Source organism: Balaenoptera physalus, assembly GCF_965194825.1.
Source record: "Balaenoptera physalus genome assembly, chromosome: 12".
Taxonomy (NCBI): Eukaryota; Metazoa; Chordata; class Mammalia; order Artiodactyla; family Balaenopteridae; genus Balaenoptera; species Balaenoptera physalus.
Genome location: NC_138897.1, coordinates 79,722,720 through 79,745,228, shown reverse-complemented (window position 1 = coordinate 79,745,228; position 22,509 = coordinate 79,722,720). Strand labels below are relative to the sequence as shown.

Genomic DNA, 22,509 nt, shown 5'->3' with positions numbered 1-22,509 from the left:
AGCACTCAGTTTAATGAGTCTTTCCATGACACAAAATTCTACTTGCTCCATCAGCAAATGTGACCTGTTTGGTGTGAATAATTCAGTGTTTTGCAGGGGTTCTGACTTCCACTGAGAATGCAGCACTGTCAAAGATTGTTAACTAATCCTATGGAGCAGAACTGAGCTCTGGTTCACCTCTGAGTCAGAAAAACACTTGGGAAAACAGTAAAAAGAGAATCAAAAAGAAAAGTACTTTCCCTAACAACAGAAACCACTCTCTCCAAACTCTCCCAACACACATGCATATCAGTATGTGGCTCTTCTCTTCCCAAAGCCTCAAACCTAGTCTGGGGAGATTTGGGTCTAAAAGAAATTTCTGAAAATACATTTCCATGCCAAAAAAAAAAAAGGACTTTTAAGCAGAAAAGTCCAGCTCTGGATGAATATGCTGGCTGTCTCTGCCCAGAGGAAGTGAGGGATCTGGAAAAATGAGAAAGTCCTGATCATTTATAGCTCAAAAAGTGTTTCCTTCCCCTTCTTTCTTTCTAGTTATGTGATCTTGGGTAAGTCAGTTCCCCTCTCTGGGCACATTTATAAAACTAGAGCTTTGGATAAGAGATCAGAAATTCCTTTTTTTAAAAAATAATTTTATTTTTATTTATTATTTTTGGCTGTGTTGGGTCTTCGTTGCTGCACGCGGGCTTTCTCTAGTTGCGGCGAGCAGGGGCTACTCTTCGTTGCGGTGCGCGGGCTTCTCATTGCGGTGGCTTCTCTTGTTGCGGAGCAGGGGCTCTAGGCGCGTGGGCTTCAGTAGTCGTGGCTCGCAGGCTCTAGAGCGCAGGCTCAGTAGTTATGGGTCACGGGCTTAGTTGCTCCGCGGCATGTGGGATCTTCCCGGACCAGGGCTTGAACCCGTGTCCCCTGCATTGGCAGGCGGATTCTTAACCACTGCGCCACCAGGGAAGCCTGAGATCAGAAATTCTTAACCAAGAACTCTGGGTGGTCCATGTGTGGTCAGTGAAATCTCTGAAGTACTGTGCAAAATTCTGTTCACATTTGGTAAAGGGGAGAGGCTCTATAGCTTCCATCAGATTCTCAAAAGTGTCCATGACCTCTGATCTTTCAAGCTTTGGAGCCAAATTAGGAAGCTCAATCACTGGATGCAGCAAGTCTGTGTTTGTGCACGGGCTTCTATCAGGGGGATAAGATGTTCATTCATTTTTTCATTCCACAAATATTTAGAGTCCTCTGGGGTGCTAAGCCCTCTGCTACTCACTGACCTCCTGGAGCTCACAGTCTAGGAGAGAGACAACAGAAAAACAGTCACAAATAATTCTGATTACCAAATATGACAAGGGCTCTGAGGGTCACTGAGAATTTTGGTGAGAGATCAGAAGTGACCCATTTTTTCTTCACTGCCACATCCCATACATCCATTGAGTGGTGGAATCCAAAAATAGTTCACCTCTTCTGATCCTCACTGCCACCACCCTTGTCTGAGCCCTGAACCCCGGAACCCTCTTGCGCCTGAACCCTCGCAACCCTCTTCTCTTTGCTTCCATTCTTTCCCATAACTGGAATGTCGAGACCCATGGAGAAGAGAGTGGGGGGTGTGTAGAATCCAGTCATGTGCTACATTTGATATGAAATCAGACAGTACAGTTCCTGTGCGGGCAGAACCCTCAGGCTCTAGGGAAGGGAGTGGGGGAAGGGGTGCTCCAGGTACTCAAGACAGAGTGGTGGGGAAAGCATTTGCCTCCTCGACGTGAGCACTTTGAAAGACAAGGCTCACTTGGATGTGTAATGTATAGCATTGGGGAAAAAAATAACATTATTCGTCTGACATCCCACCTGGTGTTGCACAAAACAAAACAGAGTCAGAGCACTTATGGCTGAAGCTGTTGATTCTCAGCCCACAACACGATTCAGAACAGTCTAAATAAAGCAAGCAAGCAAATTCAAACCCACAAACCAGGCAAATTAAGGAGTGATTACATCCATTTGTGTTTCAGAAGCACTCTGATTTGCAAAGGGCTGTCTTTAAATAGCATCCCTTGGAGTGTTTACAAATCTGTAACTGCTCGCTGGAAAGGCCGAAGATGGGGAGGGATACCTAAAACTAAAGGTGTAAAATCCCTGGCCAGTTGAAGGCCATTCTAAGGAATGTACGACCTGATTTAAAGCTATATATAACATATTGAGGAATCTACGATGTAAACTGCAACCATCAATATTGGGAGCAGGGTGGGGTCTGGATTCTTATTTGAGAAAATGCACATGAAAGATTTTATATGCACATGGCTCATAATAAGTACTCAGTAAGTGTCAACCATCATCTTCATTCCCTAAGCTCCAATACCAGCTGGGTGTCATTCACTTCAGTCCAATTCAATTCAATTCAGTTCAGACACTAACTCCCTGGAATTAGTGCAGACCCCACAGACTAAGGGGCTTAGCTCCACTAGACTGCCCCTACTTCAGACACCAACCACAAGTCCCAGGTGTCCCCTAGCCACTCATGCTTCTGCTACAAATTTGGGGTTTCCCATAATTCCCTTTGAGGTTTGGTAATTCACTAGAACAACTCAAGGAATTCACTGCATGCACTATACTCAAAACCACAGTTTTATTATAAAGGATACAACTCAGGAACAGCTGATTGGAAGAGATGCATAAGGCAAGGTAGGGGAGGGGGCTCAGAGCTTCCATACTCCTTCTGCATGGGATCAGGGTGTACCACCCTCCCAGCACACTGATGTGTTTACCAACCGGAAAGTTCCCCTAAGGCTTGGTGTCTAAGAGTTTTTATCCAGGTTTCACTATGTCAGCATGATTGATTAAATCATTGATTTAATTTAAACCATGTGATTGAATGCAATCTCCAGCTCCCCTCCCCTCTCCAACGGTGGCTGAAAGGTTCAACCCTCCAATCACACTGTTGGTTCCCTTGGCCACCAGACCCCCCCCCTGCCCCCCCACCCCCCCCACCCCCCTGCCAAAAGGGGCTCATTATGAATAACAAAAGCTACTACCATCACTAAGAAATTCCAAGGATTTTGAAACACTGTGCCAGGAACCCAGAACAAAGCAGATACATTCTTTATTGTATCACATTCCCTCTGCCATGCTCTCTCCTGAAATATAAGGCTGAAGGAAGATCTTGAGAGGTCAAACTGTCCATCCTTCTGCCTCCAGGTGAGCCTGTATTTTAATCATTGAAGACAGCTGATTATCATTTTCAGAAAAAAAAAGACAACAACAAAATTACACAGGCTGGCAGAGTCTCCAGTCAGTCCATGTGGCTGGGCATTTCCAGATTCCCAGGGAGACACAGCAGTGGGGCCTGGCCACCTTTCTCCTCTAGGTCCCCCCATTTGCTTTGACAAGACTGCTTAAACCTCCCCCATAGCCAGAAAGAGGACTGGCCACCAAAGAGTTAACTTTTTGGAAAGATTCAAGGCAGGAGGGAAAGTGGTTCCTAGGTTCCACTGCATTAGGATGCACTGCTCCATTGTACGTGATTTTGACTGTTCCTAAGATACTTCACACCCATAAAGGTCTGTGTCTGGAAGGGTTTTCAGATTTATTACTTCTGGTGAAGGTGTCTTCCTGTACTTGAATGCACTTCATTTTCTTTCCCTGCAATTACTCTGAAGTTACATAGTCAGTAGTGCATATAATCACAGGTACTACAACCCACAGACTCCTCTTGACATTCTGAAAGGCCTTACTGGTTAGGCCTTCACAAAGCTCACACTGCCTTCTCTTACCAAGCGTGTTTTTCTTTGAAGTATCATTTCATGTTGTCTTTTTCATTCATTCATTCAATCATGTATTCATTCACTTCTGCCTTTCCCTGGACTGCTCTCTCTATACTAACTGGTGAACTCCTCCTCAGCCTTTGAGGTCCAGCTTAAATGTTACCTCCTCTGAGAAGCCTTCCATGATTGCCTTCAAGTCTCTGTTCTATGCTTCCATATATAGCATAAACATCAATCTGGCCATCTATCACAATCTGTTGTGGTTATGTAATTAATGCCTAACCATTTCTACTGGACTGAAAATTCACTGAGGGTAGGGAATGTGTCTAGTCCCTCTCTGGTTCCATAATGCCCACCATGACACTTGGCACTGAGTAGTCACTCAAGAAACATTTATTGAGGGAATATATAGATGGATCCTGACCTACAAGTACTGCCTATTACATCTGTAGAATACTATTGATTTCCCACTTCTCTTTTCTCTCTTGCTAATAGAACCTCAATTTGGACTAAGTAGTAGGCTTTCATGTGCCTCATGGCCCCTTTCCCAATTCCAGGGTGGTGTATGTTGGTTATTTAAATACAATTTTGGTCATTTCACAACTCTAGCCAGTGATTGGTTTAGATGTGTGAGTGTGTGCAACCCTGGCCAATGAGATGTAAGGCAAGTGTGCCTGGTGGGGGGATTCTGGGAAAAGGTTCCTTTCTTTTTTTAAAAAAATTGAAGTATAGTTGATTTACAGTGTTGTGTTAGTTTCTGGTGTACAGCAAAGTGATTCAGTTATACATATATACGTATCTATTCTTTTTCAGATTCTTTGACCTTATAGGTTATTACAAAATATTGAGTATAGTTCCCTGTGCTATACAGTAGGTCCTTGTTGGTTATCTATTTTATATGTAGTAGTGTATATATGTTAATCCCAAACTCCTAATTTATCCCTCCTCCCCCTTTCCCCTTTGGTAACCATAAGTTTGTTTTCTATGTCTGTGGGTCTATATTTGTTTTGTATAGAAGTTCATTTGTATCACTTTTTTAGATTCCACATAAAAGTGATATCATATGATATTTGTCTTTCTCTGTCTGACTTACTTTACTTAGTATGATAATCTCTATGTCCATCCATGTTGCCGCAAAGGGCGTTATTTCATTCTTTTTCATGGCTGAGTAATATTCCATTGTATATATACATACCACACCTTCTTTATCCATTCAATTGTCAATGGACATATAAGTTGCTTCCATGTCTTGCCAATTGTAAATAGTGCTGCAGTGAACATTGGGATGCATGTATCTTTTAGAATTATGGTTTCCTCCAGATATATGCCCAAGAGTAGGATTGCAGGATCTTATGGTAACCCTATTTTTAGTTTTTTAAGGAACCTCCATACTGTTCTCCATAGTGGCTGCACCAATTTACATACCCACCAACAGTGTAGGAGGGTTCCCTTTTCTCCACACCCTCTCCAGCATTTATTATTTATAGTCTTTTTGATGATGGCCATCCTGACTGGTGTAAAAGGTTCCTTTCTTGATAAAAGTTGTTGTACCAGGAGACTCTCTTTTTCCTCTTTGGGTGAAAGTTGGGGAGGCCAGGATGTCTCAAGCAGAACCAGCCGTCCTGAGGCCCTGCAGAAGGCAGCAGTGTAAAAGAATGAAAAACAACTGCGGCTGTGACGACACTGTTGTTCCCCGGTGACCAGCCTGGACCCACTGTAATACAGAGAATTGTTCTCTGATTTTGGTCTCTCCCTAGGAGGGGGAGGTTTAGGTATCCGTGGGAGGGGGCTGAATAATGGGTTGTTTAGAGCTTCTCAAGACCTGGAAATTCATCCACTTATTTTACAAAAGTCAGCGACCTATGTGAATGGGTTTCCTGTAGAGACAACATACAGATGTACTTTTTTTTTTTGAATTATGGTATAGTTGTTTCACAATGTTGTGTTAGTTTCTACTGTACAGCTAAGTGAATCAGCTGTATGTATATATATATATATCCCCTCTTTTTTGGATTTCCTTCCCATTTAAGTCACCACAGAGCATTGAGTAGAGTTCCCTGTGCTATACAGAAGGTTCTCATTAGTTATCTATTTTATACATAACGGTGTATATATGTCAATCCCTATCTCCCAATTCATCCCACCCCCCTTTTCCCGCCCTGGTGTCCGTACCGGATTTACTTCTTTTTTTTTTTTTTTTTTTTAGAAATTCACGTTCTTTTATTTATTTATTTATGACTGTGTTGAGTCTTCCTTTCTGTGCGAGGGCTTTCTCAAGTTGCGGCAAGTGGGGACCACTCTTCATCGCGGTGCGCGGGCCTCTCACCATCGCGGCCTCTCTTGTTGCGTAGCACAGGCTCCAGATGCGCAGGCTCAGTAATTGTGGCTCACGGGCCCAGTTGCTCCATGGCATGTGGGGTCTTCCCAGACCAGGGCTCGAACCCGTGTCCCCTGCATTGGCAGGCAGATTCTCAACCACTGCGCCACCAGGGAAGCCCCGGATTTACTTCTTATATTAAGTCTAATGGGACAATATTCCCCACCTTAGAAAGTGTGTTAAAAATAGTATTTAATAAAGAGGTGGTCAGGATTACCAGTGTTCTCTATACATAGTGTAGTAGACTTTCTAGTACAAGTGAGGAATATACTTTCCAGTAACTTGCCATGTGGGCACTGGGAATTCTATCCAATGGATTCTAGCCAGTGAAGTGTAAGCAGAAATGATGTGTCTCTCCTGTCCTAAGGTATTTAGGAGCTGTTGTGCCACCTCTATGCTCTCTCTTCCCCTGCTGCCTCAACCTTCATAGCTGTGTATCCCATATGGTATAGTTATAGTATCAGGCTTTTAGTCTGAAGAAAAACAGTTCTCGTGCTAAGCTACTGATTTAGGGGTTATTTTGTTACCCTACAGCTTGTGGTGACTAATACACAGAATAATATATTTGGAAAACATAAACAAGCAAAAAAAAGGACAGAAAAGAAAATCTCCTGTAATCCCTGCATTACTAGAATTCAGATGGCCATGATGCTCCGTGAGATGGTCCTGGAGAAGACACCACCTCTTAACTCAGTCTTGCGGTGAACTCTCAGGAGTGTTCTAGGCTCTTTTGCATCAGTGACTTTCACCTGAATTCAAGCAGACAGGTAGCCAGGAGCTCCAGAATGGGCAGATGAGAGGAGAAGCTTGGAGGGCGATGCATGGGGAGAGCCTTCATTCCACACAATCACATTATTGACAGCTGTCATCCTCATGCTGAGCTCCAGGAGAACTGGAAATCTGTGTCTGTCTGGGAGGAGCTGTGTTGTTTTCTGCTTCATGCAATGCTCTCCAAAAGTTTTCATATCCTTTCCCATTAAAGACAATTTTCATTTTTCAACTGGGCCAGTGGTGTATTTCCATCAATGACATAATGTATTACCGTTCACAGTTAATCCTGTGACTTTTGTTTCCAGTATTACATCTATTTTTCATAATTGAGTTTCCACAGTTAAATATTAAACCACAGTATTTATCCTACATTTATAAAAATGGAATTATATGGCCCATGCAATTACAAAAAAGTCTGTTTTCTTTTTACTTACAATGTTATGAACATCTTCCCATGTCATTCAACATTCTTCTACAGCATCCATTTCAATGCCTGCCTAGAACCCCAACATCTGGATATATCCTCATTTATTTGATAAATCCCTGCTGCTGGACATTTAGGATGTTTCCAATTGTTCAACACTAAAGAAAAAAAAAATCCTTGTAGCTAATCTTGCTCATATCCATCATTATTTCTTTAGAATAAATCCCTAAAAGTGGGTTTCTCCAAAGTGTGTGCAAAAATAATTAAGGCTTCTGATCCATGTTGATAACTTGACTTTTCTAGAAAGACTAGAAAGACCATATCAGCCTACACATGTATGAGTATCCTTTTTTCACTCTCCTGCATCACATCCTTAAAATCAGCAGGCAGAAACTGAACAGGCAACAGTCTCCTTCATGCAGGCTTTGTGTCTATGGTTAATGATCTGTAGCTTCTATTGACTCTATTTTCTTTCCTTTGTTTTTTTATTACTCAAATAACTTCAAAGAGACTTTTAAAGAGGTCTTGTGAATTTAGTTTCTATGGTTTGAATTCCTTCATTAGTTGCATCTTCTGACTCTTGTGGGGGCTTGGTTTCTTTACGTACTTTATAATTTTTACCTGTGAGCTCATCTTCAGTGGGAATTTTTTTCTTTGGGATTCCCAGGGAGCCAAGATTGGGGAACCTCATGGCACAGCCTTGATATTTAAATTTCTCTCAGTGCGTCTCTAACCACCTGTGGTTGGGGGTGGCCAATTCACCTGAAAGCTATGTGCTTAAGCCACTAAGTAGAGCTTTATAGTGCCCCTTTCATGGATAGAAAGCCCTTTATGGTTCCCTGCTTTGGGCCTTATCAGCTCCCATCCTGTGGCTGCAGCTCTGCACTCCAGGCATTGGTATTATGACTCTCTAGGTATATGCAGTTCTGATATCACATGGACCTTTGGGCTCATTTAGTTTGCTTGTCCTTTCTGGCACCTGGGATTCTCTTTTCCTTTATTTTTGATCTGAGCTATGTATGTGAAGTTTTGATGTTATATTTTATCCAGCATTCCTATGGATTTGGAGTGTTGAGAGGGCTCTGATGTCAGCTCAGCTACTGTATTGGTTGGAGGTCTCTGAGCTCTTCGTATGCCCTTAGGGCTGATTTGACACTCTTTGATGGTGGCCAGAGGCAGGAGAGCAGTTGAAGCAACAATCTCTGCAATTGTTAAGAAGTCAACACAGGTAGAACTCTTGAGACTACATGGATTCATGAACACATGGCTTATTTCAAGAGTCACAGCCGTGTTACTGGGGGAAGAAAAGAAGCATGCCCCATGCCTAGAAATCCTTGAGCTCCTGGTTCAGTGCATCCCTTGTTATCCACAGCCTTATAAACAAAAACAATTAATATAGCAACCCACTGTAGAGTGCCAGGAGCTGCTGTAAAAAACACATTGCGTAGATTAACCCATTTAATCATCACAAAAACCCAATGAGATAGAAATTTTTATTACCCCCCCCACCCATTTTACAAATGAAGAGACTGGTCCAGAGAGGTTGAGCAACACGCCTGAGGTCACAGAGCTATGAAATGGCCAAGATGGGATTTGAACCCAGGCAGTCCAACTCCAGATCTCGTAGTCCTGACCACTATGACACAGGCATGATCTTTCCTTGTCTTCTGCATAACATCCTCTCAAACTCCACTCTAAAATCTTCCTCTTGAGATGTCCTCGGTGTTCTCTTCTTTTTCATTATTAAGCCTTTTCATCTAATTCTACTGATTCAGTACATTCTACTTCTAGCAGCAAGAGATAACTTAAACAACCACATGATTATACCTCTCCTGTCCTTCTCCCTCCACCCTCTTTCTCACAGAACTACTTATGAGGCACATTTACCATCCTTAATTAATTAAATGCATTCTCCCCTTTGTAATAAATTAATTCCCCCTCCTGAGCAGTACCACCATCAACCTCTCTGTAGCAGCTGGGTGAACCCCAGCAGGTTACATTAGCAAGCAGAATTTCCAGGTGTACTGGGTCCTGGCTCCCCTTGCTACCTGTCCTACAAGAAAGCACAGACACTATGCTGTTCAGCCATGTCTGTACAGTGCAGCTGTATGGGGAGGTTTAAAAGAATGCAGACTCCTTGCTCCCATCCCTAGTGATTCCAGTTTAATTGCTCTGCATGTGGCCTGGGCATTAGGAGTCAGAAAAGCTCTCCAGGTGATTCTAATGTGCAGCCAGGGTTGAAAACCACTAAGGTGGTTAGAACCACTTAGAACCACTAAGTCATCCCCCAGGATTCTTCCATGACTGCCTTCTAGTTGGATTTGGGCAGATATCTCACCCTTCTTGCCTTACCCTTAACCTTAGAACTTAAATGTGCATCCAGTCATGTGGCGGGCTTGTTAAAACACAGATTTCTGGGCTCCACCCCCTCCATAGTTTGTGATTTAGTGGATCTGGAATGGAGCCTGAGAATTTGCATTTCTAACAAGTTCTAGGCAATGCTGATGCTGCCGATCCGGGGACCGTCCTTCAGGACCACTGTCGTAGGACTCTTCTTGCCCTCTGAATGTCCCCTCTAGATGCTCTTCCCTGCCATGATTCAGAACTCCACGCCTCCTCGTTCTTGTTTTCCTAACTTGTCCTTCAAGTCCTTTCTCCCTCCATTAGGTCTTTGGGACTAGCCCATCTGCGTGGTATCTCTCCCCAAACCCCAGAACTCCTGGGGGCTCCTTCCTCTCTGTACCACCCTTTGCGGTTTTTAGTTACAGGTCATAGATTTTAGAGCTGCAAAGGTGCTCAGAGTCCAACAGTTTAAAACTTCAGCTTTAAGCTGAAGAATTCTTTTGCATTCAGATGAAATCCTCTTCCAAGTGGCACTGTTTAGAATACATAGCTGGGGTGGGGCTAGGAGGCCAAGAACATCACTATTTGTACCTCTTTTTCCCTATGGGGTCTTGAGGCACTTTGGGGAGGCACTTGGGACCTGGGGAGCATAATTTGGAAACCATCCATCGTCCAAACCTGTACTTTATAGATGAGGAAACTGAGGCTCAGAAGGGGTAAGTGACATGCCCTTTCATCCACTCAGTATTGTTGATCACCAAGTCTGTGCCAGGCACAGTGTCAGGTGTTGGGAATGGTGACCAGGATGGACTAGTGTGCCCTCATGAGCTTTTATTCGAGCTGGGGAGATGGACATTGAGTAAGTAAGTGCACAGACACAATGATCAGAGATTGCGATAACAGCTAAGGGGAAACCCAGCATATGCTAGACTCACGTGAGTTCAAGGAGGGTCTTTCCGAAATGACCTTTGTTCTGAGTCCTGAGGATAAGAAGAAACCCGATATGTGAAGAGCTGGGAAGGTAGGAGTCCTATTGAGCCTTGTTGGTAGGTCACAGTGAAATGTATGGATTTTATTCTCAGTGGGCTGGAAAACCAATAGAAGGGCTTAAGCAGGGAAATAATAAGACCTGATCTTGTTCCTCCTGTTATTTGTCTCCTTGAAGACATGGGTGGATATCAATCTTTATATTTTTCTAGTATTCCATGCAGAGTACGTGCTGAAAATATGTGTGTTGACGGCTGATTGCCTGAAGTCAACAAGGATTTATAAGCTGTCTTCTAGACCAGTATCTCTTTATCTATTTTGGGTTTAGAACCCCCTCCAATGTCTTATCAGAGCTATGAGGCTTTCCTTAGAAAATATCCTCATGTGCACATGCATACCGTGTTGTGCATAAAAAAAGGTCATGAATGCGCTGAGGACCATCTCAGGACCTTGCACCAGGACCCCCTGCTGTAGAAGCTGCATCACGAGATACCTTTAGTCTGAAGATCCCTCATTTGGCTGGATATCATTGTTATCCTGGATTTAGAGGCAGATTATTTTAGTATCTTTAAGCCCCAGCTTTTCTGCCTGTAAGATTGGCTAATGTATATGTCATGGGGGACTTTATTTATTTATTTTTTTGGGGGTGGGGACTTTAAGAATAAAATGAAACAGGGACTTCCCTGGTGGTCCAGTGGTTAAGAATCCTCCTTCCAATTCTGGGGACGTGGGTTCGATCCTGGTCGGGGAACTAAGGTTCCACATGCCTCGGGGCAACTAAGTCCATGTGCCGCAACTACAGAGCCCACGTACTCTGGAGCCCGTGGGCCACAACTAAAGAGAAGCCCGTGCACCGCAATGAAGAGCCCGTGCCACAATGAAAGATCCTGCATGCCGCAACTAAGACCCGATGCAGCCAAAAATTAATAAGTAAATAAATTAAATTAATATTTTTCAAAATTCTTAAAAAAATTTTTTTTAAAAGAATAAAATTGGAGAGAGCAGTCAAGATGCCGGAGTAGAAGGACGTGCTCTCACTCCCTCTTGTGAGAACACCAGAATCACAGCTAGCTGCTAGACAATCATCGACTGGAAGACACTGGAACTCACCAAAAAAGATACCCCACATCCAAATACAAAGGAGAAGCCACAATGAGACGGTAGGAGGGGCTCAATCACAGTAAAATCAAATCCCATAACTGTTGGGTGGGTGACTCACAGACTGGAGAACACTTATACCACAGAAGTCCACCCACTGGAGTGAAAGTTCTGAGCCCCACGTCAGGCTTCCCAACCTGGGGGTCCGGCAATGGGAGGAGGAATTCCTAGAGAATCAGACTTTGAAGGCTAGTGGGATTTGATTGCAGGACTTCGACAGGACTGGGGGAAACAGAGACTCCACTCTTGGAGGGCACACACAAAGTAGTGTGTGCATCAGGACCGAGGGGAAGGAGCAGTGAACCCAGGGGAGACTGAACCAGACCTACCTGCTAGTGTTGGAGGGTCTCCTGCAGAGGCGGGGGGTGGCTCTGTTTCACCGTGGGGACAAGCACATTGGTAGCAGAAGTTCTGGGAAGTACTCCTTGGCGTAAGCCCTCCCAGAGTCTGTCATTAGCCCCACCAAAGAGCCCGGGTAGGCTCCAGTGTTGGGTCGCCTCAGGCAAAACAACCAACACGGAGGGAACCCAGCCCCATCCATCAGCAGTCAAGCAGATTAAAGTTTTACTGAGCTCTGCCCACCACAGCAACAGCCAGCTCTACCCACCACCAGTCCCTCCCATCAGGAAACCTGCACAAGCCTCTCAGATAGCCTCATCCACCAGAGAGCAGACAGCAAAAGCAAGAAGAACTACAATCCTGCAGCCTGTGGAACAAAAACCACATTCACAGAAAGATAGACAAGATGAAAAGGCAGAGAGCTATGTACCAGATGAAGGAACAAGATAAAACCCCAGAAAAACAACTAAATGAAGTGGAGCTAGGCAACCTTCCAGAAAAAGAATTCAGAATAACGATAGTGAAGATGATCCAGGACCTCGGAATAAGAATGGAGGCAAAGATCGAGATGATGCAAGAAATGATTAACAAAGACCTAGAAGAATTAAAGAACAAACAAACAGAGATGACCAATACAATAACTGAAATGAAAACTACACTAGAAGGAATCAATAGCAGAATAAATGAGGCAGAAGAACGGAGAAGTGACCTGGAAGACAGAATGGTGGAATTCACTGCTGCAGAACAGACTAAAGAAAAAAGAATGAAAAGAAATGAAGACAGCCTAAGAGACCTCTGGGACAACATTAAACGCAACAACATTCGCATTATAGGGGTCCCAGAAGGAGAAGAGAGAGAGAAAGGACCTGAGAAAATATTTGAAGAGATTATAGTCAAAAACTTCCCTAACATGGGAAAGGAAATAGCCACCCAAGTCCAGGAAGTGCAGTGAGTCCCATACAGGATAAACCCAAGGAGAAACACGCCAAGACACATAGTAATCAAATTGGCAAAAATTAAAGAAAAATTATTGAAAGCAGCAAGGGAAAAACGACAAATAACATACAAGGGAACTCCCATAAGGTTAACAGCTGATTTCTCAGCAGAAACTCTACAAGCCAGAAGGGAGTGGCATGATGTACTTAAAGTGATGAAAGGGAAGAGCCTACTACCAAGATTACTCTACCTGGCAAGGCTCTCATTCAGATTTGATGGAGATATCAAAAGCTTTACAGACAAGCAAAAGCCAAGAGAATTCAGCACAACCAAACCAGCTCTACAACAAATGCTAAAGGAACTTCTCTAAGTGGGAAACACAAGAGAAGAAAAGGACCTACAAAAACAAACCCAAAACAAGAAAATGGTCATAGGAACATACATATAGATGATTACCTTAAACATGAATGGATTAAAGGCTGCAACCAAAAGACACAGGCTTGCTGAATGGATACAAAAACAAGACCCATATATATGCTGTCTACAAGAGACCCACTTCAGACCTAGGGACACATACAGACTGAAAGTGAGGGGATGGAAAAAGATATTCCATGCAAATGGAAATCAAAAGAAAGCTTGAGTAGCAATACTCATATCAGATAAAATAGACTTTAAAATAAAGAATGTTACAAGAGACAAGGAAGGACACTACATAATGATCAAGGGATCAATCCAAGAAGAAGATATAACAATTATAAATATATATGCACCCAACATAGGAGCACCTCAATACATAAGGCAACTGCTAACTGCTGTAAAAGAGGAAATCGACAGTAACACAATAATAGTGGGGGACTTTAACACCTCACTTACACCAATGGACAGATCATCCAAAATGAAAATAAATAAGGAAACAGAAGCTTTAAATGATACAATAGACCAGATAGATTTAATTGATATTTATAGGACATTCCATCTAAAAACAGCAGATTACACTTTCTTCTCAAGTGCACATGGAACATTCTCCAGGACAGATCACATCTTGGGTCACAAATCAAGCCTCAGTAAATTTAAGAAAATTGATATCATATCAAGCATCTTTTCTGACCACAACGCTATGAGATTAGAAATGAATCATAGGGGAAAAAACGTAAAAAACACAAACACATGGAGGCTAAACACTACATTACTAAATAACCAAGAGATCACTGAAGAAATCAAAGGGGAAATCAAGAAATACCTAGAGACAAATGACAATGAAAACACGACAATCCAAAACCTATGGGATGCAGCAAAAGCAGTTCTAAGAGGGAAGTTTATAGCTATACAAGCCTACCTCAAGAAACAAGAAAAATCTCAAATAAATAATCTAACCTTACACCTAAAGGAGCTAGAGAAAGAAGAACAAACAAAACCCAAAGTTAGCAGAAGGAAGGAAATCATAAAGATCAGAGCAGAAATAAATGAAATAGAAACAAAGAAAACAATAGCAAAGATCAATAAAACTAAAAGCTGGTTCTTTGAGAAGATCAACAAAATTGATAAGCCATTAGCCAGACTCATCAAGAAAAAAAGGGAGAGGACTCAAATCAATAAAATCAGAAATGAAAAAAGAGAAGTTCCAACAGACACTGCAGAAATACAAAGCATCCTAAGAGACTACTACAAGCAACTTTATGCCAATAAAATGGACAACCTGAAAGAAATGGACAAATTCTTAGAAAGGTATATAACCTTCCAAGACTGAACCAGGAAGAAACAGAAAATATGAACAGACCAATCACAAGTAATGAAATTGAAACTGTGATTAAAAATCTTCCAACAAACAAAAGTCCAGGACCAGATGGCTTCACAGGTGAATTCCATCAAACGTTTAGAGAAGAGCTAACACCTATCCTTCTCAAACTCTTCCAAAAAATTGCAGAGGAAGGAACACTCCCAAACTCATTCTATGAGGCCACCATCACCCTGATACCAAAACCAGACAAAGACACTACAAAAAAAGAAAATTACAGACAGATCTCACTGATGAATATAGATGCAAAAATCCTCAACAAAATACTAGCAAACAGAATCCAACAACACATTAAAAGGATCATACACCATGATCAAGTGGGATTTATCCCAGGGATGCAAATATTCTTCAATATACGCAAATCAATCAATGTGATACACCATATTAACAAATTGAAGAATAAAAACCATATGATCATCTCAATAGATGCAGAAAAAGCTTTTGACAAAATTCAACACCCATTTATGATAAAAACTCTCCAGAAAGTGGGCATAGAGGGAACCTACCTCAACATAATAAAGGCCATATATGACAAACCCACAGCAAACATCATTCTCAATGGTGAAAAACTGAAAGCATTTCCTCTAAGATCAGGAACAAGACAAGGATGTCCACTCTCACCACCATTATTCAACATAGTTCTGGAAGTCCTAGCCACGGCAATCAGAGAAGAAAAAGAAATAAAAGGAATACAAATTGGAAAAGAAGAAGTAAAACTGTCATTGTTTGCAGATGACATGATACTATACATAGAGAATCCTAAAACTGCCACCAGAAAACTGCTAGAGCTAATTAATGAATATGGTAAAGTTGCAGGATACAAAATTAATGCACAGAAATCTCTTGCATTCCTATACACTAATGATGAAAAATCTGAAAGAGAAATTATGGAAACACTCCCATTTACCATTGCAACAAAAAGAATAAAATACCTAGGAATAAACCTACCTAGGGAGACAAAAGACCTGTATGCAGAAAACTATAAGACACTGATGAAAGAAATTAAAGATGATACCAACAGATGGAGAGATATACCATGTTCCTGGATTGGAAGAATCAACATTGTGAAAATGACTATACTACCCAAAGCAATCTACAGATTCAATGCAATCTCTATCAAATTACCAATGGCATTTTTTACGGAGCTAGAACAAATCATCTTAAAATTTGTATGGAGACACAAAAGACCCCAAATAGCCAAAGCAGTCTTGAGGGAAAAAACGGAGCTAGAGGAATCAGACTCCCTGACTTCAGACTATACTACAAAGCTACAGTAATCAAGACAATATGGTACTGGCACAAAAACAGAAACATAGATCAATGGAACAAGATAGAAAGCCCAGAGATAAACCCACGCACCTATGGACTAATCTATGACAAAGGAGGCAAAGATATACAATGGAGAAAAGACAGTCTTTTCAATAAGTGGTGCTGGGAAAACTGGACAGCTACATGTAAAAGAATGAAATTAGAATACTCCCTAACACCATACACAAAAATAAACTAAAAATGGATTAGAGACCTAAATGTAAGACTGGACACTATAAAACTCTTAGAGGAAAATATAGGAAGAAAACTCTTTGGCATAAATCACAGCAAGATCTTTTTTGATGCACCTCCTAGAGTAATGGAAATAAAAACAAAAATAAACAAATGGGACCTAATGAAACTTCAAAGCTTTTGCACAGCAAAGGAAGCCATAAACAAGATGAAAAGACAACCCTCAGAATGGAAGAAAATATTTGCAAACAAATCAACGGACAAAGGATTAATCTCCAAAATATATAAACAGCTCATTCAGCTCAATATTAAAGAAACAAACAACCCAATCCAAAAATGGGCAGAAGACCTAAATAGACATTTCTGCAAAGAAGACATACAGTCGGCCACGAAGCACATGAAAAGATGCTCAACACCACTAATTGTTAGAGAAATGCAAATCAAAACTACAATGAGGTATCACCTCACACCAGTTAGAATGGGCATCATCAGAAAATCTACAAACAACAAATGCTGGAGAGGGTGTGGAGAAAAGGGAACCCTCTTGCACTGTTGGTGGGAATGTAAATTGATACAGCCACTATGGAGAACAATATGGAGGTTCCTTAAAAAACTAAAAATAGAATTACCACATGACCCAGCAATCCCACTACTGGGCATATACCCAGAGGAAACCATAATTCAAAAAGACACATGCACCCGAATGTTCATTGCAGCACTATTTACAATAGCCAGGTCATGGAAGCAACCTAAATGCCCATCAAGAGACGAATGGATGAGGAAGTTGTGGTACATATATACAATGGAATATTACTCAGCCATAAAAAGGAATGAAATTGAGTCATTTGTTGAGACGTGGATGGATCTAGAGACTGTCATTCAGAGTGAAGTAAGTCAGAAAGAGAAAAACAAATATCGTATATTAACGCATGTATGTGGAACCTAGAAAAATGGTACAGATGAGCCGGTTTGCAGGGCAGAAGTTGAGACACAGATGTAGAGAACAGACATATGGACACCAAGGGGGTAAAACTGCGGTGGGGTGGGGATGGTGGTGTGCTGAATCGGGCGATTGGGACTGACATGTATACACTGATGTGTATGAAATTGATGACTAATAAGATCCTGCAGTATAAAAAAACAAACAAAACAACTAATACTAAACTTTCATTGGGTTATTTGTATGGAAATATGTTAATATAAACGTTTCAGACATTACATGAAATTTCTAAAAATCTTATATGTTCTGGTATAATGTTATAAGTCATAATCCTAGTTATTACTTTAAAACGTATATCTCAGAAGTAACTAATTTTCTTGTCAACTGCATTATTATGAACTTTCATCAAATCTTTAACCGTGGTCATTTTTAAGTCTTTTGTCATTTACAGACAGTGCTGGGTGTACTCTGATGCTTTTGCAAATATGTTCCTATAAAAGGGTTTCATCTTCACGAAAATCATGGAAAAGACCCTGACAAGTACAGGTTTCTGGTAACTGGCTGTACTGCTGAAATGAATGAATAAGCATTTTCAGAACTCTAACGAAAAACTGATGAACTCATAAAAGTGCTAACAAAAGATCAAGATGAAAAAAAAATTAATTACATGGGACTGAGTGAACTGATGAGGATGAGTATAATTTTTGTAACTTTCTGTTTGAATTAAAAAAAAAAATCCCACAGGGACTCAGAAGCAAAGAATATACAAATCAATTTTCACTGCAAAGTAAAGAAGCTGTTACAGTGGAGGATTACTGGACTGAATGTCAATATTATGACATAGTATGAGTGTGTTTCATGTTTGGTAATTGCAACCATTGTTGCTTTTGTTGTGGTCATCCATGTACAATGCTCGGTGTCAGTCTATTTATCTCTTGTAAAAATAAAATACAGAGTGTGTGTGTGTGTGTGTGTGAAAAAAAAAAAACAATAAATAATGAATTCCAGTGGCAACCCAAAAAAAAGAAAGAGATCATAAGGGCCCAATTCTTCGAACAGACATCTTAAAGAATCTGCCTGGTTTCAGATAAATTCGGAAATTTGGGAAAAGACTTTATCTGGGGCCTTGACAAAACCCAGGAAGAAGGAGCTCTGGCCACCGCTTATCAAGTCCTCCTACATGCCAGTTATTCAGCACTGATTATCTCAAGAACAGCATTTTTTTACCTCCATTTTAGAGACTGAATCTCAGCTTTATCAGAGAGGTTACATGGCTAGTAAAAAAGTCCTGCCACTTTATTTTTTTTTAATTAATTGATTAATTTTTTTTTTTGGCTGCATTGGGTCTTCGTTGCTGTGCGCGGGCTTTCTCTAGTTGCGGTGAGCGGGGCCTACTCTTCGTTGTGGTGCTCGGACTTCTCAGTGCAGTGGCTTCTCTTGTTGCAGAGCATGGGCTCTAGGTGCATGGGCTTCAGCAGTTGCAGCGTGTGGGTTCAGTAGTTGCGGCACGCGGGCACTAGAGCGTGCAGCCTTCAGTAGTTGCGGCACGTGGGCCCTAGAGTGCGTGGGCTTCAGTAGTTGTGGCTCACGGGCTCTAGGGCGCATGCTCAGTAGTTGTGAAGCATGGGCTTAGTTGCTCTGTGGCATGTGGGATCTTCCCGGACCAGGGATCGAACCCATGTCCCCTGCATTGGCAGGCAGATTCTTAACCACCGAGCCACCAGGAAAGTCCCCTGCCACTTTAAAAAACAGTGAAGAAGGTAACAATGATGGTGGTGATGACGTGGTGATGATGGTGGAGGTGATGGTGGAGATGATGAGATGATGGTGATGATGACGGTGGTGATGGTGATGATAGCAGTTACCACTCAGTGACCCCACTTTATTCAACATGTCATCTTTGTTCAGCTCATGGGCTTTGGAGTCAGAAAGCCTGTCTTGGAGTTCCAGGTGTGACACAGAAAAAAACTCAATACATGCAAGTTGTAATTACTTATTATTATTATTACTATTATTGAATCTTCACAAAAGTCCTCGAAAGCAGTATTATTCCCATTTTATAGGTGAGAAAACTGATTCGGAAAAGTCACCAGAAATCAGACTAAGTGGAAGAACTATCTCCCCCGAATCAATCCTTCCAATGTCACCTTTAGGAAATTTGTCAAATCCTTGTGTCCTTAGATAGTCCTAGATAGGACTTTCTTTTAAATGGAATCACTAATCTTTTTCACGTACATAAATACCTTGTGAAAGGAAATGTTATAGCACTAACTTAAATACGAACCCATTTGTTGAAGGAGGTCCTTGAGAGGATATGACCACCAGGTGACCTGCGAGCTGGCCCTGGGCAATTAGAAACTCCTCACCCCCTCCCCTGCCCTTGGAATATACATCCAGCCCCTCCCCCACTCCCACAGTGGGAGCTGTTACAAGGGCACAGCTTTGAGAGAGCGGGGTGTTACTGAGACCATCCAGAAGGTCTCCGTGACTGAGTCCAGTTCCGGCCTCTATAAACTTTAAGACTCTGGCGGACGGGGGTGGAGACCTACCCTTCTTGCAGCATCCAAGACAAGCCCTGTATGTCAGTTCCCTTGCATATTACACCTGCCACCCACCAATCTGGAGTGGCTGCCTCTTTCTTCAGTCTCTCCCTGCTCTCCACCACAGTGGGGGCCAGTTTCTGAACCAACACTGTTATCACTTGTCACAAATAGAAGGTAGAAACAAATACAATATGCGTACAGAAATACCATTAGATTCTAATTAGATACAGTTACCTGGGAGTCTGAGGTCTGCTTTCTCTTTGTTGAAAAAGGGAGATTAGCAAGTATTACAGAGAGGAGTTAAAGGCTACTAGCCCTGAATGAGATTTCCTTCTTCCTGTGATGGGGCTGAAAGTGAATTAAACAGGAGATGACTGTCTAGGTGGGCAACGTCCTGCCCCTCTCCTGCCCCATCACGTCCACTGCCACCCTCTGAAACAGTCTCCCACACTCTGCCCACAGTGACCTATAGCCTCGCTGAGCTGGGGAGAGCTCATGAAGGGGCTCGGCAATGGTTGTTTCTGAAAAGAGGAGCAGGAAATGGACTGGGCAGGACTCTCGAGGTCCCGCCTGACTTAAGGGGCATATTTCCAAATGCGCTGAGCAGCAGCCCGCTGGTGAAACCCAGGAGGCACATGGGAGCTCTGCTGGGAAAATGTATTTCTGCTTCCAGCTCCCGAAGGCTGGCCAGGCACCAAATCCAACCCCATGGGCCCCTCCGTCTTCATCCAGACCTGAATGGAGGCCACGCCTTCTCAGTGGAGGCTGAGAACCCTGGGGCAGCACCTGCGGTGAGGAGAAAGGGGACTGGGCAGGAACACAGGCACCGGAGCAGACAGGCAGGGTCTGCGTCCCGTTCCCGTCATTCCCAGCTGTCAGCCCTTGGACCAGTCTCACAGCCTTTTTGAGCCTCAGTTTCTTCATCTGCAAAACGGAGTCATAAAACCTCAAACACCTCTTCGCTGGGCTGCAAGGACTGGGCGAGATGGTGGCACGTGAGCTTCTCAGCAGAGCACCTGGCCCTGAGAAGGTGCTGAACAAATCTGAATTCCCTTCTCCACCTGCAAAACCAAAGAGGGCACCATTCACCCCAACCCGGATTGCCCCATCCTGGGGCTGCAGGGACTCCTCCAGCAGATCTGGTCTGTTGCTTCACGGAGAGCATGTGTGGAAGGGACAGCGAACTGGCGAACTCCGGATGCCGGTCACGCCCAGGGACTGACTCTGAGCCCACCGAGGTCGTTTCTCCTCCAAGGAAAGGCGGACACACGCTGGGCTCAGCACTCCCCACCAACCTACCCAAAGTCGGGGACAGAGCTATCCTCGGAATGCCACCGAGGTCGGAGATGCCAGTACACAGAGGGCTCCAGCCCCCGTGAAGCCACTACCAAACGAACGAGGACAGCCACCAAGCAGGGAGCGTGTGCCGTGTGCCAGGCACTGTGCCAGCACTTCCCCCACCTCATCGCTTTCCTCTTCTAAGCCCCTGAGATCATTCAGATATGGAACGGAGTAGGTAAGGTCTCATCTCTCCAAGGTGGTTCCAGGACTGAGGGGCAGAGGGGGAGCCCCACCCTCCCGTGCTGATGTCACACCGTGTGCAGCCGCCCGCTGTTCTGTGCCAGCAGAGGTCTGTGTGATCACTGCTCTGGCCTAAGAGAGCTGGCACCAGGAAGCGTTCAATAAACATTAATATGGTGAGTGATGAAATGAAACAAGGAGTCAATGACAAAATTAACATTTCTCACTGATGGCCAGCTCTGCCCAAAGTGGCAGATCTCCAAGATTTGGGAGAGAGAAACACTGTGTTTCCCTCTCCCCCACAAACCAGCCCATCTGAACCTTAGAGCCGCCTTCTCTAACAGGAAAGGTCAAACAGAAGATAAAACAAAAGGGAGAGAGGCAGAGAGACACAGAGAAACACAGAGAGACACAGAGAGACACAGAGAGGGAGAGGCAACGAGCCAGAGATGGAAACAGAGAGACAGGACCAAAAAAATCTTGGAGGGGAGGGTCTGTGGATTTTTCCCAGCCTCGTAGCCCACCCCATAGGGGATCACACACCCTATCAGGATGCTTTCTTGCCATATAGCAGGAGGCGAGGAGGCTGTGACCAGAATGATCCCAGCGCCAAGTGCAGAGATCATTTCAGGCATGTGCTTTTGGCTGCAGCCATTCTGCTGGTCACTGGTGGGAAACAGGACCCCGTGGCAGGCGGGCCCAGGGTTCGGCTCTGCGATGGGCTTTCTCATGCACACCATCTAGGAATCCTCTGCCTCTTCTTCTGCAAACATCACACAAGGACATGTGATGGTGACCCACAGGAAATGCTCCCTGGTGCCCCACCCGTCACCTATCCTCTGTCTCACCCATCCAAGAAAAAAGAATCAGAATGCAAACGCCCAACAGTATTACAAAGGCGACCTTAACATCACAGCATCAGACAGCAGCACCTACAGTACCCCTTCCCAGGGCCAGGCACTGAGCTTGAGCACTGGACACCACTGCCTCATTTAACCCTCCCTGCAGCCCTACGAGGTCAATGCTAATATCGCCCCTTGACTTATGAGAACACTGAGCCGCAGAGAGGGTGACCTTCCAAGGTCATGCAGCTGGTAAGTGGCAGAGGCAGGATCTGAACTCAAGCCTTCTC

General features: G+C 43.3%; 1 protein-coding gene across 1 annotated transcript in view; it reads right to left on the bottom strand.

The window, feature by feature from the left end:
- Nucleotides 1-612: 612 nt before the first annotated feature.
- Nucleotides 613-22,509, bottom strand: part of LOC309639624 (unconventional myosin-XVIIIb-like) — a gene marked incomplete at its 5' end in the record, with an annotated part of 49,751 nt that continues 27,854 nt past the window's right edge. Inside the window, one exon of the mRNA XM_082417030.1 lies at nucleotides 613-1,279. Coding sequence (XP_082273156.1) covers nucleotides 1,251-1,279 — 29 coding nt within the window. The 3' untranslated portion in view covers nucleotides 613-1,250. The remainder of the gene's footprint in view (nucleotides 1,280-22,509) is intronic.